Source organism: Gopherus evgoodei, chromosome 8, assembly GCF_007399415.2.
Source record: "Gopherus evgoodei ecotype Sinaloan lineage chromosome 8, rGopEvg1_v1.p, whole genome shotgun sequence".
Lineage (NCBI taxonomy): Eukaryota > Metazoa > Chordata > Testudines > Testudinidae > Gopherus > Gopherus evgoodei.
The window spans coordinates 6,961,122-6,974,275 of record NC_044329.1 but is presented as its reverse complement, the minus strand read 5'-3'; the positions used below and the strand labels follow the sequence as shown (position 1 = coordinate 6,974,275).

General features: G+C 48.7%; 1 protein-coding gene across 1 annotated transcript; it reads right to left on the bottom strand.

Moving 5' to 3' along the window:
* Positions 1 to 651: 651 nt before the first annotated feature.
* Positions 652 to 7,702, bottom strand: ARSI (arylsulfatase family member I). Its single transcript, XM_030571747.1, has 2 exons — positions 6,571 to 7,702; positions 652 to 4,164 (listed from the first exon to the last, which is right to left on the bottom strand). The coding sequence occupies exons 1-2, from the start codon at positions 6,888 to 6,890 to the stop codon at positions 2,763 to 2,765; spliced, it is 1,722 nt and encodes a 573-aa protein (XP_030427607.1). The 5' UTR covers positions 6,891 to 7,702; the 3' UTR covers positions 652 to 2,762.
* Between the last annotated feature and the right edge of the window lie 5,452 nt (positions 7,703 to 13,154).

Sequence of the window (13,154 nt, the reverse complement as noted above, 5' to 3'; positions counted from 1 at the left end):
GGGAGATGGGCCAAAGCTAGAACTACTGATCTGCACCTCGCTTTACACTGGGTGGGGTGATGGCAGAGCTGAATAAACTGAACTCCAATCTCAGCCACCACTGCTGGCTTTGGTTTTGGAAAACCAATTCTGATGCCAGTTTCGCCCACCACCATTTGACACAGAAACAACCCAAAACCGGAACTCGTTCCCAATGTCAGAATACTTCCCTCCCAAATGGAGCTGAGCACAGCTCAACAGGACCCAGATCTCAACCAGGGGATGAGGAAAGAGAAACGACCACCTCTATCTGTGGGTTTGATAGGAGACTCTGGACTGTGCTCTAATCCTGCAAACTGTTCCACCTGGCCAGGCCCTGGAGCCCACGCTGAGCCCTACTGAACTCCGGGAGGGTGTTCTCACGAAACAACTTGCAGGATGGGGGCCATAGTGCAGTGATGGTTACCTATAGACAGGTAGATCGATTCATGCCCTGCTTGTGGGTAATGCAAAAGCTCCCATTTTTGCTCATCTCTAGGGTAACATGGCCTCCCGTTTCTCTTTCTCTTGCTGTTGAGGTTTTTCCCCCCCTTTTTCTATATAAAATCACAATCCTCAAATAATCTAAATAATAATAAAAAAATACAAATGTCATTGTATTCGTCTCCCCTCCCCAGGCTCGTCTCTGTCTCTTTCCTCACACACACATACGGAGACAACGGGAAAGCACTCTGCAAGGTAGTCAGTGAAAATGCTGCCAGTTGTCACATTCTTCAGTGACAGATTTAAAATGAATGTTATTTTGCAAAAAAAAAAAAAAAAAGAAGGCCTACACTGCTCATCCAAAAGCTGACAAGTCCTAACAGGCCTCAATTTCCAGAGACAAAAATAACTATTTTCAAAATTCACAGCAGGGCTGTCGCCTACACACACTGCACCAAGAGAAACCTGTGGGGAGAAATGTAAAATGCATTGTGTAAATGTAAATGCGCCACATGTTAAAAATGCTTTTAAAGCCATTTACCCTCTTTCTTCCTGGCCAGCCCCCATCTGTGGCACACACGGGCACACACTCTCTCACACACACGCCACAGAAAGATCAGCAGTAAAAGGAAGCAGAAGTGGAGGACCAGCAATTTGCACTCTGTCACGCTCAGAGAAGACTGGCCTCGGATATCTCCTCAGTTAAATTCCCAAGGAAGGAGGGTGGTATGGTGTCCCCTCCTTGCTGGCAGGACTGAGCAATTATGGAGACTCACTCGGCAGCCAGGGAAGCAGTGGGTGCCTGTTTGTTGCAAACACATCATCGGAGTGTGTTGAGTAAGGAACTGCTCTGGGAACAAACAAAAGAGATGCCGGCGGTTTGCAACCCAGCAAGGTGTTACTACACGCTGATCCTTCCTTACATCCCCATCGCCAAGCTGCACTGCATTTGCCACTAGCTCTTTGTGGATCCCCTGGGAATCCATGCACACCCTGGAAAACAGACCATGCAGAGCAAGTGTCCGAAAGACCTGGTCCTCTGTTCCAGAGTTGGCATCAACATGGCAGCAAGGCCATGAGGCAAGCTGTTCTGCTGTGTCACTGTCCCTGCAAAGGTAGGGGCAGGAGGTGGCTATCTGGCAGAGGACACCCCTGGGAGCTGAGAATCAGGGAGCTACCTTCTTTCAAACCCATTGTGGTTGAGGTGGCTGTAAGTGAGTCCACACATACGTGTCCACCTGTGTGGTACATGCATGAGTCTGTACGATAGACGAATGTAAACTGGGATTGCTTTACATTGAAACAGCTAACGCCCCACAAGTTCTCAGTGCAAACGTGTCTCCAATACACCTCAGGGCTACACTGATCCAGGCCTATATACAGTCTGTTTGCCTTTGTGTCCATTAGGGATAGTATTCTCTTGCTGTCCCAGACTCTGCCTAGTCTCTGAGCCAGGGACCTTCAACATAAAAATAAGTTCTCTCGCCTTCTCCGCGCTACCACCTGCCGTAAAGTCTTCAGGAGGAAAAAGCTGTGGCCGGAGCTGAGTGAGGATGCACAGGCTGTTTTAGAGTGACCAGATGTCCCGATTTTATAGGGACAGTCCCAATTTTGGGATCTTTTTCTTATATAGGCTCCTATTACTCCCCCCTCCTGTCCTGATTTTTCACGCTTGCTGTCTGGTCACCCTAGGCTGTTTTCCCAGAGCAGGGGCACATGATGTAGCACACTCACTAGGATTCCATAGGGTGACAGCACATTTTATAGAGAGACAACCAGGGAAAACTGTCCTGAAGCAGCCTTCAGCAGGCCAGCCATCCTCATATGAACCACATGAAAATATCCCCATGCAACTTCAAGTACCATGGGTTTGATCTGCTTTTAAAGCTTTGCTCCCAGGATGGTGCGTTTGAACTGGTCCCTGCGTTGATCGTTTAAGACAAGTTTCATTCTTTTGCGCTGGAACGGGCTGGACAGTTCGACAACCTGCGACCGATGTAACATCCACTAAACAAAATTGCAGGACCCCCGTCACTCTCCCTCGGCCACGCTAACCTGGACACCTGCTCCTTGCAGACCGGATGGCTATCCCTGCAGGTTGCTCAATTTGGGGGAGACCGGAGGAAAAGACATCTGGAGGCTGTTGTGCATGGCTGGCCCTGTGCATGTGTCCACTGGGACAAGGGAAAGTGAGAGGGCGCTGCTGTTTCTGTGGCCATCTGCCTCTCTCCCTCCCATTGTCCTGGCCATTTGGAACACCCGCCTTGAGCAGCTGCATCTGGAGCTCTGCAGCAACCCCATCAGATGCGGTTTGACATCAGCCTGGTGTTCAGCTTCCGGAAAAAGGAGCGCAGCTTGCAGATCTTGCACTTCTTCTTCTTGTTTTTATTTCTCAGCAGCCCGCCACCTCCCTCCCAGTCCTCCGCTTCCTCCTCGCTGGCCCATGGCCCCCAGGCACCGCCATTGAAGTCCGGGTGGGCCCGGGGGTTCTCAGCTGGGTACCTAACTGGGATTGCAGTCCGGTTGTAATGGGCCAGCCTCTTCAAGAGAGCCCTGACCACGTCCGGGCGCTGGTCTGACAGGTCATCGCGCTCATAGGGGTCTGCTGTGATGTTGAAGAGCCAGACGGATTTGCGCACACTGTCCGTTAGCCGCTCCAGGTTCCACCAACTCCCTGGGAAGTTGGTCAGCATCTGAGGCGGGATCCAGTCGCTGTAGCCAGGGTCACCAGTCAGCAGCTTCCATTCCCTCACCCGTATGGAGGCCTGCACAGCTGTGTTCCATATGCCAAAGCCGCCCTTCAGGGAGCCATGCTTGGCGTGGTTGTACAGGGGGTCAATGTTGTGTAGGATTTCGGTGCGCGGGGAGTCCTTGCCCTCACTGATGGCCGGCCACACGTTGTACCCATCCAGGCCCTCGGCTTCAGACACGTTGCCCCCAGCCAGGGTCACCAGCGTAGGGTACCAGTCTGTGATGTGGACCAGGGCCCAGCTGGTCCTGCGCTTGCGTTTGATCAGGGGGCTGTGAACAAAACCAATGCCGCGGACCCCGCCTTCCCAATAGGTCCCTTTGCGGCCTCGCAGAGGCCAGTTGCTTCCCCCAGAAAATGTCTGCCCGCCGTTGTCCGTGGAGAACACAATCACGCTGTTGTCATAGTAACCGTACTTCTTGAGTGCCCAGGTGATGTTCCTCACGGCCTCGTCCATACACGTCACCATCGCGGCGTATTTGCGCCGAGCCACGTTGCCCATGGAGCGGTAGCGGTAGATGTACTCTTTGGGGGACTGCAGGGGCGTGTGCACGGCTTGGAATGCCACATAGATAAAGATGGGCTCCTTGGGGTTATGGGTGGCCAGGATCTTGCTCACTCGCTGGGCATAGAGGAAGGTTGAGTACTTCCCACTCTGGTCCCACGCTACGTTCTCCCCTTCGTGCAGATCATAGCCGCAGACGCCGGGTCCATCGCAGTTGTCGTAGGTGTAGTAATCCACATTGCCTGTCAAGGAGCCCAGAAAGGTGTCGAAGCCTCGGCGGGTGGGCAAGCATTCCTTTTTGTAGAAGCCAAGGTGCCACTTGCCCACCATGTGCGTCGAGTAGCCGGCTTCCTGCAGCTTTTGGGGCAACGTGATCTGATCCAGGGGCAGGCAGTTGGGCTGCCGGGGCCGGATGATGGAGTGCTGAAGGCCCGTGTGGATCTGGTACCTGCAAGGGGAATGAAGAAAAACAAAAAGAGAAATTAGTTCTGATCTGGAAAAGCTCTGAGCCATTTCTCAGTGGAGCCTGCCCATGTGCCTGGGAAAGTAAACACCTTGCACTAGGGTTTGACATGGTGGACTCCTATTTGACAGCTGTCCCAACCACACACTCCTGTCCAAGTTGCTGTATCCAAATCCATTGAATCCACTATCATTTGGGAAGCAGGAAGACCCTTATGTACCCTACAGGAACAATCTATGGGCAAAATCAGTTCAGCAAATGCCTCTCAAGCTAGCAGTGCAGGATGGTCATTGGGCTGCTTTCCTGTAAAAAGCTAGATTGTGCAACCCTTATTTGTGTTGCATGAGTCATCCCATTGAAGACAGTGGAGCTACTCAAGTGAGCAAGGGCTCAACAAGATAAGTAAGGCTTGCACAATCTAGCAGTTTGCTGTGTGTCCACAGGGTGACTAAGTCTGTCCTGGGATTATTAGCTTCCTTCTTCCCATTCCCAGATTCAGGTGGTTTCTCTCTTCTAGTGGCACTTAGGTGGCATCTGTTCTATCCAAATCCTTAGCACCAAGGGACTGAGATGAGGCAGGCTTCACACAATGAACACTGATCTCCAGGCGCTGTCATAGTCCTCCTATGGACATGCAACATACCCTAGAGACACGCAGCCATTCGCCACCACCACAAGATGCATCTGCACTCACTACAGAGACTCAGCCTGCACCCTCTACAGGAGAAGACTATGGACTTAGAAGTGGTTGTACATACCTCCCTCACAGTGGCATTGTAAGAATCCATCCCTTAATGGTTCTAAAGCCAAGCAAGTAGGAAAAGTGCTAAAAACATGTCAAGTATTGTTATTACTACTATGAGCAGAAGGCCTCCTATAGCCCCATGGTCAAAGCAAACACCACATTGATGACGCCACCATGTGACCACATGAGTTGGTGTAAAGGGAAGAAAGGATCATATAATGCACAGCCACAGGGACCATCATGTTAACACCATGGCTATGCAGATACCAGCTCTTTCTTTCCCAGGTGTTTGCAAAGGTTGCAGCTGTCTCCCTCCATTTTGGGGGTCTGATGGAGGAGCTGGGGGGTCTCCCTTTTAAGGTGGTTATTAATTTGTGTTATGGCCATCAGTTTCCAAGGGCACAGCAGACATGGGCATGCACCATTTGAGCCACTTTACAGATAGAAAGCCTGTGGCACAGGCACAGGCTACGACTGTCAAAAACAGACAGTGATTTTGGTTGCTTACCTGAAGGCGCCTTTAAAACTTTTGGCCTAAGTGACTTGCCCAGCATTCATACAGCAAGTCAGGAATAGATCCCCAGGCTTTCTGACTCCCGCCTGATGCCTGGTCTCCTAGATCAATGGTTCTCAACCAGGGGTCCGGGGCCTCCTGGGGAGCCGCAAGCAGGTTTCAGGGGGGTTGCCAAGCAGGGCCGGCATTAGACTCACTGAGGCTCAGGGCAGAGAGATGAAGCCCAGGTTCCCTGAGCCCTACCACCCGAGGCTGAAGCTGAAGCCTGAGCAAATTAGCTTCGCAGAGGCCCCTGTGGCATGCGGCCCCAGGCGAATGCCCTGCTTGCTACCCTCTAATGCTGGCCCAGGCTTTTATATGCAGAAAATCAGTTGTTGTGGCACAGGTGGGCTGTGTCATTTTTATAGCATGTTGTGGGGTGGGGGGACACAGAAAAAAAAAGATTGAGAACCCCTGGGCTAGATCATGCTATAACTCTTTAACTACTTATCTGGACCCACATTCCCACAGTGTCTGAACACCTCGCGAGCTTTATTATTTATCCTCACACGCCCCTGTGGTGCAGGGCAGGGCTTTTATCCCCATTGTACAGGTGGGAAACGGAGACACAAAGACACTAAATGACTTGCCCAAGGTCACACAAGTCCATGGCAGAGCAGGGGCATGAATCCCTCTCTCCCAAGTTCTAGGCTAGCACCCTAACCACTGAACCACCAATGGGCCACATTTAGCCCTGGCATCAGGGGCGGCTCCAGGCACCAGCGCAGCAAGCGCGTGGCCTGCCGGTTGCTGTGAGAGCGGCTCACCTGCGGGCTGGTCACGGATTCGGTGGCATGTTTGTGGGAGGTCTGCCGGTCCCGCAGTTTCGGCGGTAATTCGGCGTCCCTGCCCCATGGAGTCTACAGTGTAAAGTTTCACGCAATTTATTACACAATACACCAAACAATTCTTTTCCAAGGGAATATTCCTAAGAGAGCCTCAAGGTTTTACTACTTGGGTATTTTCCATAGGGCTATCCCATAAACACCTACTATTTCGCCTGCCATCAGTAAGCTGGGGTTAACTGGTCAGAAGAGAAGGGAAGAAACTGTTAAGTTTCCCAGGACAGTGACAGGTGCAGTTGTTATCTTACCTGCCTGTTATAAGTTGGCTCCTTGATGGGGTACAGATGGGCTGGATGTAATAATTCTCCAGTTTAACTCCTTCTGCTGCTAGCCTGTCTAGCATTGGTGTCTGTATGTCTGAGTCATGGTACCCAATATCATGGTATCCCTGGTCATCAGTCAGAATGAAGATGATGTGAGGTGGTTTGGAAAAGGCAGGAGGGAGGGATTTCTCCATTGGGTCCATGGAAACATCTGTTACCAAGCTGGGTTTCATCCAGTCCCAGGACAAGTAGCCAAAACTAAGCAGGCTGATTAGCGAGAAACCTGTGAGAGCATAAACAGCCATGCTGGACCAAGCATTTAGACTTCTAAGGGAGGTTATTATCCAAGCACCTTCCACTGAGAAAGAGGGATAGGAGATCTCTTTCTCCTTCTCCAAAATAAATCACAATCTACCCTCCCAACCTAGGGTTTGTTCTTTCAAATCCTTTGGCAAGTTTTATAGAAACAACTCTCTCTTTAAAAAAAAAAAAAAAGCAATTAAATCCACCAGTGCTGTAGAGCTGTTTTCAGTAAAAAGAAAATAATCTTCAAGCTGAAACAGTCAAAGACACATGCACCATAAAGTTAATTTCCTCTGTGATGTTATTAAGTTTCCAAAAGTGCTGCAATGTCTCGATTTTAATACAACCACCCCAAAACCCGGCTAGAGACCAAGCTGGATTCTTGTCCCATTCAGCTGTTTGAACGTCAGGCTAGCTCATTGAGCCCTGCCTCAGCAGAAGATGTTCTATTTATGTAAACTCCAGTGGAAGATGGAGCCAAAGTTCAAACCCACAGCTGCTGAGTCCTCTTCCTCACCCCACGGTGATGAGCCAGGTTCTCCCTTCTTCACAGTTTGCACTGAAAAGATTTCTTGGCAAGACCAGATCACCATTATTCTCCTTTCTTCCTTCCTTTGTTTTCTTTTGTTTTTCCGCTCCCCCCTTCCGCTTCTTCCAAATTAGCTCCCTCAAGAATCCCTGAAGTTTTTCAAAACTGGACAAAGAGCTCTGGAAGCTCCCTGCTTAGCTTTGCTCAAACTGCAAACCAAGTGATGAGAGCAGAGCCAGAGGGGAAAAGAGAGAAAGTTCCCTCCTGAACAGACTGGAGGAGAAGGCAGAAAGTTGTAACATCTGCCCAGGAGACTGGCTAAGCAGCCAGGTTTAAGGGGAGCCTGAGCGTCAGCCCCTCCCAGTTCTTTCACTGACTTCAAGGAAAAAAGCTGGGAAGCCCAGAGCCCTGCAGGGTCCTAACACTGGTTCTGTTCCCCTGCTTTCCAGCTGCAGTGTGGCTGTCTCCTTCTCTGATGCGTGCAGGGAACTAATTCCAGGACCAGCATGCAGAGGTTTCTTGCTCACATTCCTGGAGGCATTTTCATTTTTCTGAACCTGAAGGTTTTAAACAGGATGGTTCACCCTCCAGATGCATCAAGGCTCCTGGTAGGCCTGTCTGGCATTCCTCACCACGACCCCCAGCCAGACAAATATGTTCTTCTGGAGTCACTGCAGGGCAAATTCCTGAGACTGCAGAAAAACCTTCCCCCACCACTTTCCCTTTCTCTCCCTTGCGGTGAAGGGTCCAGAAGATATAAAGAGCTGGTGGCAGCGGTAGGCCTGGAATAATGGTGGATAAACAGTGGAGCCCACCTTTAGTGCTACAGTAATACAAATAAATAAATAATAGTTGAAAGATCCCCTGTTAAGGGGAAATGACAATGATTAGTTATAGAATCTTGGATAATTAATAATACAGGACTATCTAATGGTACTCAGAACTCTTCAACCGTAGATCTCAAAGCACTTTCCAAAGTTGAGTTAGCATTATTATTCCCATTTTACAAATGGGGAAACTGAGGCAGGGAGCAGTGAAATGTCTTGTCCAAGGTCACATGTCAAGTGAGGGGTAGGATTCTAATAGAATCAAGGTCTCTTCCAACATAGGTACTTAAATGGTCTGCATTATAGCAGTCCCCAAGAATTAGTTTGGTGTCCGAGGCACAGTACTGTATAACCCTTCCTGTAGATATCAATGTAGATATATAGGTATTGCTCCCATGTAGGTGTCTGTATATAGATGTGGCTCCCCTATAATTTGAATATAGAATAATTCAAAGCAGTTTTAGCAATACCTGTCATTGTTTCAATAGCTACTCAAGTGCCAATGGTGCTGGTGTATGTCAATGAAAAGGGACATTTTCTTGCTACATCCTATCACCAAGTCCAGTGATGCCCAGTCGTGCTCACTTTACTCACATGAGTCTTCTTCTCTTGACTTTAATGAGCAGGATTTGACTTGAAATGGGAAAACTTCACATTCAGAATATGTCATTCTAATAAAAAACAGTTGCCCGTATTTGCGATAGCCTACTGAGAGCCCCAGGGCCCTGGAAAAGTCAAATGTTCATTCAAGGCACCTGGGTTGTCATTCACGCAGCAGAGAGGAGGCTGCACCGCAGATTTCTCAGGTTCTAAGGAGGTGGTAATTGTCTCAAATTCTCTGACACTGACAGCATCAATTATCTATATGTATGTACATGCACAAGGATGAGGTATTCTGATTTCACTCACTCCAGTTTATCCCAGTGACTTGAGTGGAATGACTCTTGATTTCACCTGGGGCAAGTTAGATCAAGATCAGGCCCCAGATATTTCCCTGTCCGCTTTCCCTATCTTTAACAGGGGATTTGGGAGTGTACTCTAATCCCCTTCGCACCTCACTAAAAGAAAAAATATGGCATGTGACAACATGGGCTAGGCAGTGGGGCTCATCTCCTGCTTCTGAGATCCCATTCACCAGTTTCATCCCCTAGGCCTGTGGTTCTCAACTACGCGTACCCCTGGGGGTGTGCAGAGGTCTTCCGGGGGATATATCAACTCCTCTAGATATTTGCCTAGTTTTACAACAGGCTACAATAAAAGCACTAGTGAAATCAGTACACATTATAATTTCATATAGACAAACACTTTCTTGTTTATACTGCTCTTTATACTATCCACTGAAATGTCAGTACAATATGTATGTTCCAACTGATTTATTTTATAATTATTCGGTAATGATGAGAAAGGCGGCCATTTTTCAGTAATCGTGGGCTGTGATACTTTTGTATTTTTATGTCAGATTTTTGTAAGCAAGTCGGTTTTAAGCAAGGTGAAACTTGGGTGTACGCGAGACAAATCAGACTCCTGAAAGGGGGACAGTTGTCTGGAAAGGCTGAGACTAACTGGGCTAGGCTGACAAGCAAAATGGGGCAGCTGCACTTTCAAGGGAGCTGTCGGTCTTTAGGACCGCAGGGACAGGAGCTTCAGTTCAGTTTCTTGGACAAGTCCCTCTGTGAGGCTCTTGTAGTTCAGTCAAACAGCTGGGTGAGTTTATTCAGCACTACTCCACTCTCTTGCCCTCTCACTCTCTCCTCCAGTTGTGGGAAGCTGTGACTGGAACTGTGGCTCCCCTGACACGTTAAAGCTTGTCTAGTTCCCCCACAGTCCCCGAGCCAGAGCTTGTAACTCTTCCCCATGAAGATCCCAAGCGCAGCCCCAGAGAAGTGGGAAGAAAGATTCAGCAGGCTACAGAATGCTTCCCACTTAAAGGAGGTTGGGGACATGGAAGAAAATGCAACGGTTCCTATCCGATGTGGGTGCTTTTGACAGTGCCGTTTCCAGGATGGGAGATGGCACCGATAGACTGAGAGTGGAAGCGGAAGAGGATGTGTCCCTGGGATTGTGATGGCAGAAAGAATTAGAGAACCACCGGTACTCCAGGGAGTTTTCCACCTGTCTTGCCAAGTACACAACATTTAAAGGAAGGGGTAGAAGTCAACTCAGTCCCTGCCCTGGAACTCTGCACATTACCCAGGACACTGTATATCTACGTAGGTTGGTGCACATTAGCTGTTACCATCCATTTAGTAGAGACTAAGGTGATGGGTGCTATAGAAAAACCAAAAATAGATACAGAGATTAGAAAAATGGATCTATCTTCTGGACAGCAGCCTTGTGTCTTTTCACACTGGCAAAGATTCATGCATACGTAGGGAAGCATGGTGGTGTGATGTAGTGGGTAGAAAAGGGGGAGGAAGCCAGGATTCTCGGGATCTGTTTCTTATTCTGCCACAAACTGTTGCTTAATCACAGGCATGTCACTTAACCTCTCTGTGCCTCCTTTGATCCATCCATAAAAACGAGGATTCCTGCTGAACCTCCCAGGAAGCACGTTAATGTTTGTAAAACAGACCCTCAGGCCAGAAGCAGTGAGTCATTTCCAAGTCTAATCCCAGCACTTTCTAAATAATAACTAGTAGTTGGTTTTGGTAAATGTCTCCTAGAAACATGAACATACTGGGCTTTCCCCTTCTGATTTTGTCTTTTACCATTTAAAAACAATGCTTTTTATTCCCTTTGTTTATAACAGAACTTGACATTAACAGAAGATTCTTAATGTTCTTCTTTGTCTGTGCCCTGGTACCGTTGATCACATCAAAATTGCTCTGGGAATGTTATTTTTTAAGTTGCCTGCTGTTGCACAGACACCACATATTTTTATAGGTCCTACACAAATCGTGTCTATTTTTATTTCTTGCTTATTTTCTTTGTTGAAGAGGGACAGTTTGGGTTTTAGAAGGCTGTCATATTTAGAATTCATAAGACACGGGTTGTAAACAATGATTGGAACAATTTTAAGAAACGGCACATTTTGTGACTTAACTACTTATCAGCATCCCCCTAAACCAGATTATCATCCTCAACCGGAGAGCAAAAATACCAGGAGGCAGCAGACTTGGCAAAGTTTGATTTCTCTGTGCTGTCTGAGCAACAGGGCCAGACCAAGTTGGAAGGGAAAGAGGAAGAGGGACCAGGAGGAGGAGCAGCGAGATTAGGCTGGAGCAGTCTGGAGGATGTCAGGACTGAGGCACATTGACAAGGCTTTGGGGGTGGGGAAGGAAAGTACTAGAATAGCAAGGTCAGGATTGAGGTGGGTTGGCAGAGCTGCAGGGGGGCCAGGAATGGAATAGAAGGGAATGATGCAAGTTTGTGCATAACAATATCCTGCTGGATACTGAGGGTGTAAACAAGAAGAGTTGCACAACTGCAAACAGCACAGAACATGACTTTAACCCCAGCACAGGCAAAATAATGAGATACCTCTGCTCCTGGGTGCCACGTGAGCTCAATGCACATGGTATCAGAGAGGGAAGGCAGTGATGGGCTGCGGGGGGGAGGGGTCTGGTTTACATGGGCCTCCAATAGGACCTAGAGAGATCCAGGGACATGTAGATTTTCCAAGAGCCAAGACTCCTCCATGCAGCGTCAGGTTTAGCACAGAAAGCATGGAGCTGTACATCCAAGTCCTGGCTGCCCGGAGATCAAGGACCCAAGAGAACTTTGATCTACCAATCTATTTGGGACGGGGCCCCCCACCACTAGAAAAGATTGGGTCCAGGAAAAGCAGGAGAGTATGTGGGTGGGAGTATGGGCTGGCTCTGACTACCCTCTGTTGCCCCTTGTGCTTTAATTTAGCATGCTACCATAGTAGACACCCACCATATGAAGTTGTAGCTGCAGAGCTTTCAAGCCCCTTCTCAAGCTTTTTAAGCCCCTTCTCTGAGGGGAGCAAAGACTATTGCCATGGCTGTGGGCCATAACAGCTGTGCTAGGCCTGAGCCGACCTCTGGGACAGATCCCCAGGGCCCCTAATTGTCCAGAGCTGCAGTGCGTACAACTGGAGGAGCTTTCTCAGTAATGCACGTGGGCTCCTCCAGACACTCACCAATTTTAGACTTAGACATAATCACTGTAGATGTCAAGGTTTGAGGTTTTTCTCCAGACACACTGGGCCTACATCACTTCAACAGGAAGCAATGGAGTGTGGGGAACACCGAGGGTCCTAGCCATTCAGGTCATAATTCATTATCTTTCTGACAACCAGTAAAACGGCCTGACCTCCTTTGGCTGGTTTGTGGGACGTTTCAGCTCTGACCTCATGTTGCATCTCTGGCAGTTGTTGCTAGGTAACAAGTTAACTGTCTTCCATCTGTGCTCAGCCAGTGAGGCTGTGTTGTGATGATGTCATGCTTGTTATGACTGATGTAACAGAATCCAGCCTTCTGACTGGTCAGCAGCTATGACGGAACAGCCCAGGCCGGATCTAATTTCCAGTGTGGGTTTCATCCCAGATAAATATTAATACACCAGCAGTGAGTCAGTTTTGAAGGTTCGAGACATCAACTGACGCGCAGGGTAGACGTGTCCCTCTGGAGAGGGAAGTGCGTGAAATGGGGTCTCCCCTGAGCAAGAGTAAGAAGGCGAGAAAATGGGAGGTAAGAGGAAGAATCGATACGCTGAACTTAGTAACAAGTGGAGAAATCAGTGCAAAAAGAGGACCCCCAATGGCCTATTTGAAAGAGTGCAGGAGGGAGCCAAGGGCAGATTGAAGAGAAGGTAGGAGTTAGTGGGGGAAGCAGGTTGGAGCAGCAAAATATGGGGGAAAAGGAGAAATAATGAATGACAGTTATAAGAAGGGGCTTCATGCTGAGCTGTGCCAGCTCATGCTTGGCATAGCCAGGGGGAAAAAT